Source organism: Leptidea sinapis, chromosome 36, assembly GCF_905404315.1.
Source record: "Leptidea sinapis chromosome 36, ilLepSina1.1, whole genome shotgun sequence".
Taxonomy (NCBI): Eukaryota; Metazoa; Arthropoda; class Insecta; order Lepidoptera; family Pieridae; genus Leptidea; species Leptidea sinapis.
Window position 1 is genome coordinate 7,399,195 of NC_066300.1, and position 16,409 is coordinate 7,415,603.

Consider the following 16,409-nt stretch of genomic DNA (forward strand, 5'->3'; position numbering starts at 1 on the left):
GCTCTATTTATACCATAAATTTACTTTAATTAAAGCTGTAGTCTTGCATAATTTAACAAAGTAATTTCCCTTCCTATAATTACTTCTAGAGTTAAATGAACATTTTGGCACAGTTGTCATATGTACCAATATGGAACCTAAGCCTTGTTGATAAAATACTTACCTGCACTTGCGTACATTCCATTGAAGCAATAGGGTTGTCAGGTTATTTTTCTAACCGAGTTTTAAAAAAGGAGGAGGTTCTCAATTAGACTGTATTTTTGGAACGAAGTTCCATATGGGGCGTTGCAGAGCGTAAAAAAGTAAAAAGTGTAAGTAGTATTTTTATGTATAGTGTATGTATGATGGCTATATAGTGTTTAATGCAATATTATATAGTCTACATGATGACTTTTATATATTTTCAAAAGATTTTATTGTATGTTTTTCTTGGAAAAATATTTTTTGGAATATCTTTTTTTAATTTTCATTGAAATATTGAAAAGAAACTTTGAAATATGTGATTTGAAGATTTGTCCGTTGAAGTTTCACTTCTACCACAGTCTAGAGAAACTCTTCCCTGCAGTCATCGCAATTATCGTATTTATGAGTGTAAGAATAATTAACATCTATTTCGAGATACAAAATGGTGGATATGACTTTTTGAATAAAATCAATATAGGTATCATTTTTAAGGTTTACGGGAGTGTTGATAACGAATATGACGTCTATTTTGAGATCCAAGATGACGGATGTGACTTTTACAATAAGATCAAAATGGGTATAATTTTCGAGATTTTCGGGAGTGTCAATTACAAATATGACGCCCATTCCAAGATCAAAGATGTGACATTTTCAATAAAATCAATATGTGGTGGTGGTGGTGGAGTATCAGTGAATATACAATTCTTTTTCAAAAGCCCAGCATTACCGGCTTCAACACCCTCGAGAATCATGAAAACAACTCCCATGAAAAAAAATGTTGATAATTTCATGTAGCTCCAACTTGGATTTACATTATGACAGCCCTATCAGTTTCAACATTCTCAAAAACGATGAAAACGACACCCATGACGAAAGAGTTATCATTTTCATGCAGCCGTCATCTTGGATTTACATCATGACAGCACTACCATATTGAGCACCCTCAAAAACCATGAAAACGATTCCTGTGACGAACAAGTTGATAATTTTTTGCATCTGCCATCTTGAATTTTCATTTTGACAGCACTAGCTAGTATTGGTTTCAACACCCACAATAACCATGACAAAACACAAGTGGGTAATGTAAAAGCAAGCGAAGCAAGCTTCAGACTTCCTTAGTAACTCGTAACCTTCATTTCAAGGTATTTTAATCTCAAGATATAAATATCTGAAATCAAAAACGCATATCTACTGATTCTGTATGTTAAAGTTTCTTTTGCAGCCAGTTATAGCTACGCCCTGGGTCGTAAGATAAATTGATATGGCCACATGTTCTTCATACTCCAGAACTGATGACTTGACAAATGGTGGAACAGATTATGGGAAGGTAAGCTGGACAATCCAGGAAAGAAGAAATGCCTTAAACTGCGTCATGCTGCCTTCCCGATGAGTAGGTCCAGAAATTTAAATATAAAACGAACGGCCGATGAGCTTGCTGAGAATAGAGCTTCCTTACCATATTGAAGGAGCTTCATTGGACCTGAACAAGGGAGATCCAATGGTATTGGGGGAGCCCTAATTCGCATTCCAGGCAAAATCTCCTTCCCCACCTGAACGCACCGTACAAAATGAGTGTAGATGTGTTTTGTTGAATGGAGAGATGGTGAAGCCGGTTGGAATCAGCTATATTTCTTGGCATTAGTCTTGATTCCAAATTACTATGAGGCCCCCAAATTTAAGGATTGGCTTGTAGACTAGTTCTGCAGCATACATTCCTTACTGTTCAATCGCATTTATATTTTTTATTAAAAACAAACGATTTTGTATTTCAGACTCAATTTTTACGCTTACTTACGCTTATCCCGCTACGTACTGCAATTAAGGAACCCCTTCCTCTTTCAACACCAACTTTAATATAATCACGGTCAGAGCAGTATACCGTGAACTGAGAGTCAAATAATTCAGCGTCATTTATTATTCCCGGACGCAACTTTGTTGTAAACATATAACTATTAAAGTTATTGATTGCACTATAGATTGCCGAGGTACTAACAACAGAAATGTCAATAATGTGCACTACATGTCAAGGTATATTCCATTACGCATGCGTAGGTCTGAATGTCGCTCGCCAGGTGAGAAAAATATTCCGGTGAGTTTACGTTCCGACTGCAGTTATATTATAAACTAGCTATATTCTTATACATAGTTTAATGAATTACGAGTACTCTCATTGCCGACTCGTGGTCACACCAGTTTGTAACATCAGTGTGACGAATCATTTATCTTCCTCGTCGTCATACCACGACTACTACACCCTCTAATTAATATTGGTGATGTATCATTTTCTATTTTCAGCATCTTGGTATTCTTGATATTTGGATAACAAATGGTTATGAACGGAACTGATGGTAGGCCTTCTGTTAATACATGTGAAACAAAATATAATCCAAGTACCAATCTAGAAGTCCATATCATATTCTGCTGAAATGACATTATTGATTAGATGTCAATTCACACTCATTAAAACAAGGATAAAATGCGAAGATCAAATATTTGAAAGTAGTTAATGGAAATAATATGAAATAAAAGGCGTTCTTTTAATTTGCTTTAATTCTTTAAATTGCCTCAATTTAAATGGAACACTATAAAATTATTTATTATTAAGATCAAAACTATACTGAACTATAAAAACAAGAAACAAAATTGCAGACTTCTTTTAGTGTCCAAGCTGTATATGCAATTATTTACATCGTATCATTATCTTCGAAAATAAGCACTTACAAAATAGTACAGTGTTTTGATTAATTAAACATATAGCTGTGTTATAAAACAACTAAGGATAAAGAATACAGTGTCCGCCCATCTAGTTTATTGATACATATTGAGTTTGGCTAAAGTGTCTGTATATCTCTATCAATTTTGAAAGATACATTATCAATCAAAATAACTTCCCTTTTTAAATATCTTTAAACGAGCAATTCTTGTATGTAATCTGAAACTCGAAAACGGCTCCAACGATTTTCATAAAATTTATTATACAGGGATTTTGCGACAAGTCGATCTAGCTAGGTTTCGATTTTAAAAAATATAGTTTTATCCGTGTTTGAATGAGAAACAGCTACAACAATTAGAATACAAAGGTAAATTTCGCCATTATACACAAGACTATAACAGCTCAGATGGGCAATTGGGAAAGCAGGAGACCCCGAATCCAGATGTCCTATTAATTTTGTATGGTTCAAGTTTCTCACATTCTTAAAAATCCGAGCGAGGCTCGGTCGTCTGGATATTGTATATAAAATGTAATTTTATTTTATAATTTTATGTCATTCTCATACATCAGTGTTTGTTGTGTATTCTGAGGTTAATAAATATAAATAAATTAGTATTACGTAAGTATAAAGTTATTATATGCAGTTCACCATAAAATATAAAATTATTCATATATTTTAAACTTAGGAATAGTGTAGTAAGATATAAGCAGATGTTGTGAATATATCACAATCTCAAACTTCAAGTTTGGTAAGCAAAACAAAGCTGGGCGTAAATATTAGTTTAGTTTCATTTATATATTCAAACTCTTAGACGAAATTGAATTACTTCGGGAATTTCTGCAAACTATCACTTGTGTTCTGTCATTAGTTTTATCGAATAAAATGTTTCATTACTTACTGTCAAGACTCGAAAACAAATCTCATCCATTGCTGGGACCTACTTTATGGGGCTTACAGTCATGGGGAATATGGCAGCCCAGGAAAGGACTATTTACTAAGATTTATAACATTATTCATTTTGTAGCTATTCTATTTGTTCTTAGCCAATACGTGGAGCTTTGGTTCATAAGATCTAACCTTGAGATGGCTATGAGAAATGTATCTGTATCCATGTTGAGCACTGTTTGTGTCGTGAAAGCCATAACTTTTATCATTTGGCAAAAATATTGGAGAGCTATCATAAATTTCGTTTCTAATACAGAAAAAAATCAAATGGCTCGAAGGGATTTCGTAACAAATAAAATTATAAAAAGATATACAAGTTACTGTCGTAAGATCACCTTGTTGTATTGGGTCCTTACTTTTGCTACAGTTTTGACAGTTATATTAGCACCCTTAGCAAGTTTTTTGTCATCATCAGAATACAGAAACAATGTTAGAAACGGGTTTTTACCACATCCGGAAATAATGAGTTCCTGGGCTCCTTTTGATAAAACACACGGTTATGGGTATTGGGTTCTTGTAATAGAACATGTATTTATCTGTTTCTATGGAGGTGGAATTGTAGCAAATTATGATACCAACGCAGTTGTTCTTATGTCGTTTTTTAAGGGGCAGCTTGAAATATTGAAGACCGATTGCAGCCGGTTATTTGATAATGAAGATCCCAATCTAAGCTGCCATGAAATTATTACAAGAATAAAACGTTGTCACAACCACCACGTAAATTTAGTAAAGTAATAATATAAATTGTGGCTTGTTTATTGAACTATGAATGAATGTTTGAATTGAAAGTAAAAAAATATTTGATAATACAAAGCTTCGTATTTGATACCTGCTTTGAGTGTGATAGTATATTATATACTATTTTTAGGTATTCTAAAATGTTGGATTCGCTTTTATCACCAGTGATGTTTTTGTACATAATTATTTGTTCTCTAATGATTTGCGCAAGTGCAGTTCAATTAAATATGGTAGGTAACTTTATTGTTTCGAAACTTTATAGAATATATTAATTAAAGTTCGATTAATTTATGTTATGAGCAGAATTGTATTTTACATTAATATGCATTGGTTGTGAATCAGATGTAAATATTTAAGATCACTTTTATCTGAATTAAAAAAAAATTATAGAATATAATGATTATGAAATATTATTGAGATCGCATCTATATTTACGGGAGATACGTCGGGATATATATAATGTATAAAAAAATCTGGTATACTGCTCGTGCTAAACATAGTAAAATACAATATTCCTATGAGTTCAGACTTCTAACTAATATTTTTTCCAGAATGGAATAACTTCTATGCAGCGAATTTGGATTGCAGAGTATCTTTTAGCACTTATAGCTCAGCTGTTTCTGTATTGTTGGCATAGTAATACTGTCATGTTTTCGGTATGTATCATAATATTAATAATACATTTTATTTTACAAAAAACAAAGGTCCATAATACTTAAATATATATTTATGTACCACAGAACAGGTAAAATACATTAGAATGGCCATCACGCGTAATTTGTATGGGAACAACTGTCGCCACTAATGTCATACTACATAACAGAACAGAAAAAACTTGTAGAAGTGGCATCATGTCATTTTACTATAGAAACCGATGTCGCCAAACTCGTACATTTATCTATTAAATATATAATACACACACTTCATTCCTGCTTTATGATAGGCCTTAATTCACAATCACAAAACGAAATTACTATAAATTTATTAACATCAATTTCAAACTTAATACAATTACGCCAATCTCATATTCTTAAAGTGATCATGACAACCTCAGAATTATTTCTTAATTTGCGAAAAATAACATATAAAAACTTGAACTCTGTTACCATATATATTTCATATATATCATAATAATTTATAAATATTTTGCATAACACATAAAAAATATTAATTGTATTTAAATCGGCAAATTATGATTACCGATGATAGGAAATCCCTTCGTTGGACATATTTTTATTGCGGCTATGATTTCTACAGTCAAAAACGGCACAATAAGGCATATTGGTATTTTTTTTAAAAGATGATTATGCTTCACTTGATATCAAATGACCGGTCTCACATAAGCCTCGAGTAGGTACATTTGTACACAATAGTGGCGACAGGGTAACGCCCACATGCCACTTCCAGTTCTACTTCACTTCTAGTCAAATAAACACAAGCATTCGCACACATACGTAACCACGCAGCCTAGCAGTATAATTGGTCAATCTAACACCTATGAAGTTTCATATTTTTTAGTTAATCTGTCATAACGATAATGTTATACTTCATGGATGCTTACATGAGTATAGTAATGTGCCACGAATAACGAACAACCCGACTTTCAAAAATCGGTTTTGAAATTTCAATCTATAAATACTGAAACAGAGAAAAAAAAGTCTGTGGCAAATAACATTTATTACTTTTACAGTGTGTTAGTTCAATACATAAATACAAAATAATTTAAAATAAAATAAAAAAACTTATTCGAAGTGGTCTCCATTGGCTGCAATACAGTCCTTTAAACGTGAGGCCAGTTATCAATAGAAGCACGCATTCTTTCAATGGCAAAATTCTTCACTGCCAATCGTTCGGATTGTTTAAGGGACTCAAAATTATCATGGCCCTAAGAACAAACCATACTCTCTAAAACAGTCCATAAATCATAATCCAGCGGATTAAGATCGGGACTAGATGACGGCCACTCTTCAGCTCTGATGAAGTCCGAAACGTTAGTTGACCCGGCGCCAAGTCTTGCTGGAAGGACCAATCTTTGTTATTGAACATAGTGTTGTTAAGGGGCTTCACTACCTTCTCAAGAATGGTAACTTGATACACTTGTGCCGATGTTTTGATACCTTTTTCAAAAAGTATCGATCAGTCAATCCTTCAAAGCTAACCCAACCAAACCATCACTGAAGCCGGAAAGTCCTCACGTTGCGCTCTGTCAACTAATTGGGAAGCTTCCTTAGAGCTTCGAGCATATATACAGTCATTTTTTTTTGTTAAAATGTTGCTCAATTGTAAAAAAACCTCATCCATAAACAAAATTTTTCAGTAGCCTCCCTTTGCGTACTGCTTCAGAAGTTGTTTCGGTTCCACCACTCAATTCTTTTTTAAACTATCAGTTAAGGAATAACCAGTACGTTTCTTATAGGCTGCAAGTCCTGAGTCATCTTTTAAAATACGCGACATGGTTCTAGGTGCTATCTTCATCTCCCGGGATAAAATCTTTTGCTTTCGGACAGGATTTCTTCGAATTATCGCAAAATATTGTACATTGTTTTTGCGCAAAACGAGAAATCTCAATGAACAATCACATAAAATTGGCAGACTCCAAATTCAAATGTAATATTTTGTTTATTTTTAATTGTAACAGTATTTATGGCCAGACTAAGTATAAAAATTGATGCGCATGGGTTCTTTATACACAAAATATAAGCCATGTCGCAACGTCAGGTGATCAAGCCGTTCACAGAGCACTGGATCGCCGACAACTCAAGCAGCTCTGCGTGCAACGTTCAAATGGTTTGAGCTGATACTGGGGTGCACCAGAACAGAAATGACAGCCGTACCCCTTATGCTATGCTTACCGCTAGAATGTGGACGCTTGACTTTCTGACGTCCAACTAAAACAAAGCTCGCCGAACAGTTTTCTGTCTGAACTGTACAGGCATAGAGATCTGACACCGCGTGATGGTAGGCGGTGTCTTTTCGTTGTCGTCAAGAATCGAGTTGGAGGCAAAATGAGTACACACAAGATCGGCTTTCTCTTTTGCCGTATGGGCCAGGGTGTCATTTCTCATGTGCAATGGCGGCAGGGACGGCTGGTTGAAGTTACCAAGAGCAGCTTTCGACAACGACCAGAACAGCTTAAGTGTTCCAATCGGGTAAGTGGAATGTTGCTCGCCGATTCTGACAACGTGCTTCGATTTCGCACGGGCGATTTGCCGCTTAAAGAATCTGGAGGCACTTCGAAATAAGTGGCTCGCTGATCGACTTAACCATGTAGTAGGTATCATAAGTTAACTTGTTGTAATAGAAAACTCTATGATTTAGTCAAATACATACTTTACAGTACATAAACAGCATAATATATCGTGAAACAACAATCAATATTATGTTAATTAATGTCATTTATTATCATTACCACTCTGTTTGTATTTATTTCGTCATAAGTTATAAATTAAATGAAAAATAAAAAATATAGTCTGCATTGCCACATGTATCATCACGCATCATATGTTTAATACTAGTGATGTTATAAATAAGCTGTACCGGTTTTTACTCCTCTCCGTAAGAACAATCAAACGCGTTCCTACAGTTTAAATTGGGAATATCTAACCTAAGTAATATAATATAGTACTTTCTTCTGATATTTTTCATTTTATCAAAATATGATTAGTACAGTGTACTAGTTGTTAAATAATTGGATCTTGGATTATAATTTTAAAATACAAATATATTTTTTAGAGTTTAACAGTTGACGAGGGTGTATACGCAAGTGCATGGTGGTCTCAAGGAGTGCCAGTTCGTCGTAGTGTTGCTTTACTTGGTGCACAACTAAAGAGAACTATTGTGTTTACAGCTGGACCATTTACTGAACTAACAGTGGCTACATTTGTAACGGTAATAATGAGTTACTTATAACTTCATATCTGTAATTGGGAAACAGGCCCTTAGCCCCATCAAATTTAGTATACAATTCATTATATTGCAAGCGAAATATAATTTAGTAAAGTAACTATAGATGCCTAACAGAAAGTATACTAAAATGTTTGTACAAATAGTGTCCAAGGTTATTGGAGGACGTATTACTCTTGGTGGTATATAATACGTCCCATTTATTACAATACAGTTTGGCTCGGGATTCTAGAAAGCACAAAATATTTGGGCAGCATCCTAATTTAACTAACTATGGGATCTTCTAAAGGCAAAACCAAAGCTCAAATACTGCTTGCATACTACTACTCAACGGCAGTTATACCCACCGATGTGGTATACATATAACTGGTATTATGAACAAAAGAGCCTCCTAGCGGTAATGTGGGCAGATTTCAAAGTGGGGACAAAATGTTCAGATCTCTACGGCCTCATTCATTCAATGATTTGAGTATTCTCACTTTAACCCTACCCACCCTCACGATATTTTTTACATTTCGTCAATATTGTTTCAGATATTAAAAGGATCTTACAGTTACTATACAATATTGAGTAAAAGAGATAATTAAAGAAAATATCTAAGATAAGTTTGTATCTCTCTTGACTTGACTCTTTATAAAATCAAGAAATTCGCAATGCATTATTTTTCTGCTAATAAATTTTTAAACTCGATAAAGTAGTCTTATTATTTTTCCTCATTCATTACACCGCTCATGAGTACCAACATATAACTTATATCAGTATCGCATTCACACGGCGGCCGCGTTTTTTGATACAGCGAATGCATTCGATGAGGATTGGCACAAAGGTTTTTTTTTTACTAGGTGTGCCAGAATAACTCATGCGAATCATTTAAGATTACCTTACAAAATCAATCACATCACACGGATTACTTTACATTACATTACCGCGTTGAAGATACATTCAATACAGCACGACACATGAGGCCAGGAGTCTCCCAGGGCTCAGTTCTCTCCCCAATTCTACTCGCTCTCTCCCAATACGCCGTAGTTAACATCTAAGAGTGACGCTTAACATTACCTTCTGCTTCGATTCAGCATATCGACGGGCTACGTAACAGAGCCCGGTTCTTCTCGGTCCCCTGTCCGCTCTTGAACAAGCAGCTATCACTTAGGCACAAAGTGATGATGTAAAAAGTCATCGTACGTTGAATCATGTCTGATGGCACCGAAGTATTAATTCATGCGCACTACGGGTGCGTATGTCCATATGTGCGTATGTGCAGTATGTCCGGGACGTAGATCTCCACCGATAGGAGGAATGCGTCTATTTGTTACCCCACCAAGTGTGAAACAGATGCTTCGACAAATCAAATCAAAATCACTTTATTCATGTAGGTCACGGAAATGACACTTATGAATGTCAAAATAAATATATTTTCTTATTCGCTACTTCGTAAAGGGTTGAGCTAATAAGAAGAAATAGCAAGAAACTCATTGCCACTCTTTTAAATCAAGACTTACATTTTCATTGTTTTACAAATCATTTCAATTACAATATAATATGTAAAGTGATGCAACAATAATACTCAAACTACAAGTACTCAAAAAAATTAATGTAAATTAATACGTAAAAACAAGAGTTATGGAGTACTGTCATGGTTGACTATTACTGTATCAACAATAATAGTAGGCCATCGTAGATAACAGGGGTATTAAGCGACCATTTTTTTAATAAATATACAATATTTAATTCTAAAACCATGAAGAAGAGTTTCCGACTACAGGATCATCCTGCCATACGCACATACGGATACTCGCATTAGGTCAAACACATTCTTCGGCGAAGGCGAGATCCCTTTTTTCCGACCGCCGGCACTCGTCACGAGTGGCTCAGAAGAATATAATCGAGGTAAGTTTTAAAAGTTCTGTCGTAACTAGTTATACCATATCCTATTATTGAGTCAGCGAGGGCGTTATAAAGCATAAGTTTCACCTTTAATGGTATCCTGTCTTTAATAATGTAAACGTTAGCCAGAAATGCTCTCAGTTTTTCACAAACTCGACTTATTTGAGGTCGCCAAATAAACTTGCTGTCTATGACCACGCCCAGATATGTATGATTTTCAACCATTTCAATAGTGGGGCATTCACATACACTCTTATTTTGGTGTAGGCATAGATGTTCGTGAGCCACCATCCTTTCTCCGTTCGATTGTTGGGTTTTATTATGTGGGGAGCAAATGTGTACAAATTTGGTTTTTCCCACATTTAGAACTAATCCATTATCATGACACCATTTGTTCACGTTATCTAGATCTGCTTGCATTTTTATGAACGCTCCAGATACGTCTTTATCAGATACGAGTAGACATGTATCGTCAGCGTACTGAGATGAGGTACAGTGACTCAGGACATTGCTCATGTTATTAATATAGGCAATGAAGTGTAGAGGACCGAGCACAGATCCCTGTTCTATTCCCACGTCAGCTGCCACAGTCTTACTGTAGATTTCGTTAACCTTGACACAGTACGATCTATTTAGTAGGTAACTTTACACCATTTTAACAGTGGGCCGCGTACACCATTATTATAAAGTTTATTAATTTGGCTTTTATGATGTAATGTGTCAAATGAGCGTGAAAAGTCGAAGAAAAGAGCTAATACATGCTTTCTGGCATTAAGGGCTTCATTTAAATTGAGATATTAATAATGTCGTGCTTTTATTTAATTGAAATCCAAATTGGTTTTCACTTATGATTTTAAAAGTTTGTTTATCTAAAAAGTATGTATCTGGTCACTAAAGAACTTCTCAGTCATTTTATTAATACTCGACAACAACGTAATGGAACGATAATAATTAGACAACTCGTCATGTCGCCTTTTCTTATGTATTGGTCGAACACAACCGCGTTTTAGTTCCTTTTGATACGTTCCACTTTCTAAAGAGGTGTTAAGAAGCCTTGCAATGGCAGCAGACATCTTATGACCTATTAATTTAATGTCTACAACTTTAATTTGATCTTGTCCAGGAGCTTTAAAACTATTTAATTTATTTATGATTTATTTTATTTTATACGGCTTAGCTTTTCTAGTTAGTATACCAACATCACTATTATTGAAATACTAATTTTCATTAAGAATTTTTTTTTTGACATTTCGTAATTATTATATAAACAGAATCTTTAAATTCATCAGCAAATTTGTTGGCGATTTCTAAGGACGAGAGATTCTGGTTACTAAATGCTTCTAAAATAGTTTGATTAACTGTATGAACTACTCTTCCGCAGATTGTGTTAACCAGTTACCATAGTTTGCTTAGATGGAAGTAGTTATTCTTTATGGATCTTTTATAGTAGTTGTTTCTAAAATATTCAAGAACTTTTTGATATTTGTTTCGTAATTAAATATATTATAACCTGAGACTTTTATTAGTTGGATCTAATTTCCATAATTTAAAGGATTTATCTCTTTTTTTCACATAATTTTAAAATATTCTGGTCAATCCACGGATGCGTATATCTTGGAGTTTTGGGTTTATTTTTGCTGTTGAGAGCTTTCCTACTTGCAATTTTAAATTTGGATTTAATGAAATTATATATTTCGTTAGGACAAATCATTGTTTCCGAAATAGACCAGTCTATATTATTGAGTTCTTTTTGTAATCAATTTTTTCATAATAATATAATTTATTTATTTTAGAAACATCCTGTATATGGGCTTGCACTGTATTATAGCTACAGGCAATCAGTGTGACGCGGTGATCGGCTAGAACAGTATCTCTTATATTTTGTAGGGTGTCAATGCTTGCTGTTGGTTATAGTTAACACTGCAGAGCTATTTTGCATCACCAGTTTCCTTTATTTTTCTTTAAAAAAAAAATATTATAATATTAATTGTTATCTTAAAAAAGTTTTACTCGCAAAATATGATTAGGCTAATACTATCTAAAGTCTTTAGATGAATTCACTTGAGCCCTGTGATACGCTATGTAATATGGAAACCAGAATACGTATTAAAAAACAAGTATTGAATTTCAGAAGGCGTCTGAATACGTTTTCTTCAATCAAGTATTTTGTCAAATTATGCACATTTATAACGACAATTTTAAAATACGGGCCTATAACAGAATTTTGTGAGAAAGATTTAATTTGGTGATTAATAATTTTGTCAACCATTTTATCGATATCTCTGTCAGTTATTGAATTTATGATTGTCCACAACATTAAATGACATTATAGGCACCCAATTCCTTAGATTTAGCACTACGTAATCAGGTTATACAAAAATTATTTAAAATCCTATCGGAGTACATGTTTTTATAAAGCATCAAATTTCAGCCGTTATAGTTTTATATTTTGTTCGATTAAATAGTACTTGATTAATTCTCCATTTATTTAAATATTCAATGTTCATTAAAGTAATAAGTAATTTACTCTGTTTAATATAAACCCTCTGTGAACAGGTAGATATTTAATTTCACTTCCTAAATTTAAAGTTAATTACACCTTAATGAGAGTTTTATCAGTTAATAGTTTAATTTTAGGAATACAAAGACATTTTAACTTTCCAAACAGGAAATTATTTATATATTTTTACTGTCATCAGAAGTATATCTTCACCCTTAATTATCATAACATATTATAACTAACACAACCATACATCATAATTAACACAAAAATTAATAAGGCAATTCGGAAGCTATGGAAAGATAGGAACTGAATCGGATCAAAATCAGGATAGTGCAAACTCTAGACTTCGCTCTATTTCTACGGTACGTTGCAGAGACCTGGCCCCTTAATGCTATGAGATGTGGGTGTGGTGACGAATGCTTTGAATCTTCTGGACAGTTCACCGTAACAATATCTCCATACTAGCCCAGCACAAACTTGGAAACCAACTGAGACTGCCCACCACCTGTCTCCAACGTGTGCTGCAAATCTTTGGTCACAGAGCTCGCAGATAACTTAACGCAACTTAGGGAAGCTTATAGAGATGGGAAAAATGGACGAAACGTGGCCCATGGACAGGAGCCAAAGTGAGATCAAGCTCCCACTATTTAAAAATGTGATGAAATTGTACTGCAAAATCTTTAAGAATATAGGTGTATACCCTCTCATGTGTTATATAATTTGTCCTTAGATCTTTACTTAGAGCTATGGGGATTTTATCTCAGAACCTAAATTCTTTGACAATTTTTTTAAACTTCAAAATTTTGATACAACTATATTAGGTAACTGAACTAAACTAATTATATTTAATAGCTGACCCGGCAAACGTTGTATTGTCATATAAATTACTTTTAGTGTTTGACCGTTTGTTCTCAGACATACTTTTTAAAGCCGACAACCACGACCACGAAAACGTCTTTTCATTTTTCGGGTTAATATAATATAGCATAAGACACTCACATAAAATGTGGCTTTCTATTGGTAAGAAAAATTTTAAAATCGTTTCATTAGATCCAGAGATTATCATAATTAGAAAGTATTTTATTTATTCGTCAACATTTCAATGTTTTTATATTATTTTGCTATTCGGAACAGAGACAAATCCAACAAATTAAAAATCATGAGACTACGTTTTTTTTTTGTTTTATGCAATAGGAGGACAAACGAGCGTACGGGTCACCTGTTGTTAAGTGATCACCGCCGTCCACAATCTCTTACAACACCAGAGGAATCACAGGAGCGTTGCCGGCCTTTAAGGAAGGTGTACGCGCTTTTTTGAAGGTACCCATGTCGTATCGTCCCGGAAACACCGCACAAGGAAGCTCATTCCACAGCTTTGTAGTACGTGGAAGAATGCTCCTTCAAAACCGCACTGTGGAGGAGCGCCACACATCCAGATGGTGAGGATGATATGCTAACTTGTGGCGTGTCGTGCGAAGGTGAAATGCGGCGGCAGGTATCAGGTTAAACAGCTCTTCGGAACACTCCCCGTGATAAATTCGGTAGAAGACACACAATGAAGCGACTTCTCTACGCATCGCCAAGTGATCCAGCCGTTCACAAAGCACTGGGTCCCCGACAATTCGAGCTGCTCTACGTTGCACGCGGTCAAATGGATCGAGCTGATACTGGGGTGCGCCAGACCTGAGATGACAGCAATACTCCATGTGTGGCCGGACCTGCGCTTTAAATTTAACGTCCAGCTATTCTCCAGATATAAGTGTTTGAACAACTGTGTAATGTATGTAAATTGGAACTCGACGCCTGTACCGTAGAGGCTACGCATCACGCCAGGCAAATGCAGTTTCCATTTTGTAGCGCTCCGAGCCAGTGGTACACCGTTGGATCCATTTTCTTCTTCACAGTCGTTCCCTCACTGCTGAGGATCGTGACTCCGCTTAAGTTTGTCTACAGCTTTCCTCCATCTTCGGTCTTTTTCGGTTCGTCGCATGGTGGAGCGCCACGCTAATGGGTTGTTTGGTCTGCTCGGATATTTGGTCAGACCAGCGTCGTGGGCTCCGGCCTCTTGGTCTCTTCCCTTCAATTTTTCTGGTGACTATCAGACGTTCTAGGTTATCCGCACCGCGTCGTACAATGTGGCCAAAGTATCTCATGATCCACTGCAGACATGTAGTGGATAGACGTGGACTGCTCCCTATTTTTAGCTGCTTAAATTCATTATATAAATATAAAAAAAACCAACAACTAAACTATGTTATTAAAAGAAAGACGAAGTAATCCCTTATAATTTACTATTCAGCACAAACAAATTTCGCTTTCGTGGTCTTATTATACTTATAATTTGATTTTTATGGATATTACTACTTAGTAATATCCATAAAAATCAAATACCAACCTAAGTAATTAAAATAAAAATCCTAACTCCTTATAAGTAACAACCACAAACATTTAAGATGTTGTGGAATTATTGTAAGTAACTGTTAAGTATAATGTAATAGTTATTTATGCAACTGTTGTGTAATAAGGGGTATTAAAACACGAATGTGGATTTATCACATGAGGCGAAGCCGAGTGTGATAATAGTATCACATGAGTGTTTTAATACCTAATTATCAACAGTTGCATACAAGACTTTATCTACACCCAGAATATGAATCCTCTAAAAGATTCTGAAACAGTTAGCTTAGTGCTAACATTAAAACACCAGTCCTAGTAGTAACCTAATATCATTCGTTACTGATAATATACAAATAAAATAAGTATTAATGAAAAAATTTATTTATTTTAGTAGTAATTTACATTTTGTATAGTGCTAATTAAAATTCACTCGAATATAATGTTCTTTTGCAGCGTTTAAAATGAATCGCTTATTTTTTGTAAACAAAACAATAAAAAAATCGAAGAAAAATAGCGGGGATTCGAATAACCTACTTTTTTTTACGGCGCGCGACGTTCTGGGTGTGTGGAGCGCGCGTAAACGAAAATGTTCTTTTTTTGAAATTCATACAGATACCACGCATCGAGCAATAAGAATGTGGCTGTATGTTGAAACTCTTTGCGCATGAAGGGATAAAAAAACATAAAAGTGTTGTTATGAAATTAAGTACAACAATACAACACTCTTTTGGGTGATGTAATGGTTATTAGAACATTGGGTGTTTTAATGTTGGCAATAAGCTAACTGTTTCAGAATCTTTAATAGAGGATTTAAAGCATGGGTGTAGATAAAGTAACTTACCGATGTAATCTTATAAAAACAAAGTATCTTTCTAAACGTGTCTCCTAACCACAAAAAACCCTTTAAATCTATTACAACACATACAATACAATAACACAATTTGTAAGATTATTTAAGATAAACATTTTCATTAAACATTATTAATTAAGTATATTTGTAACTCCTGTGATTTTTCAGGAGGAAGCATCAATATCTTGCAGATTGCAGATTTCTTTTCTACTTACTTCACACTTCTTTTATATTTTGTATAATTCACACTATAGTGTTATAAATTATAGCCTAAGTGTTAAACTTGGTT

The 16,409-nt window shown here is 34.5% G+C and overlaps 1 protein-coding gene across 1 annotated transcript; it reads left to right on the plus strand.

The window, feature by feature from the left end:
* The first annotated feature begins 3,779 nt into the window (after positions 1–3,779).
* On the plus strand, positions 3,780–4,577 carry LOC126975469 (uncharacterized). The gene has a single exon (XM_050823388.1). It carries the CDS (start codon positions 3,780–3,782, stop codon positions 4,575–4,577), a length of 798 nt encoding a protein of 265 aa, XP_050679345.1.
* Positions 4,578–16,409: the final 11,832 nt, after the last annotated feature.

Bases quoted from the DNA above. Each gene is read 5' to 3' on its own strand.
- LOC126975469 (XM_050823388.1), top strand. From the start codon at position 3,780: ATGTTTCATTACTTACTGTCAAGACTCGAAAACAAATCTCATCCATTG.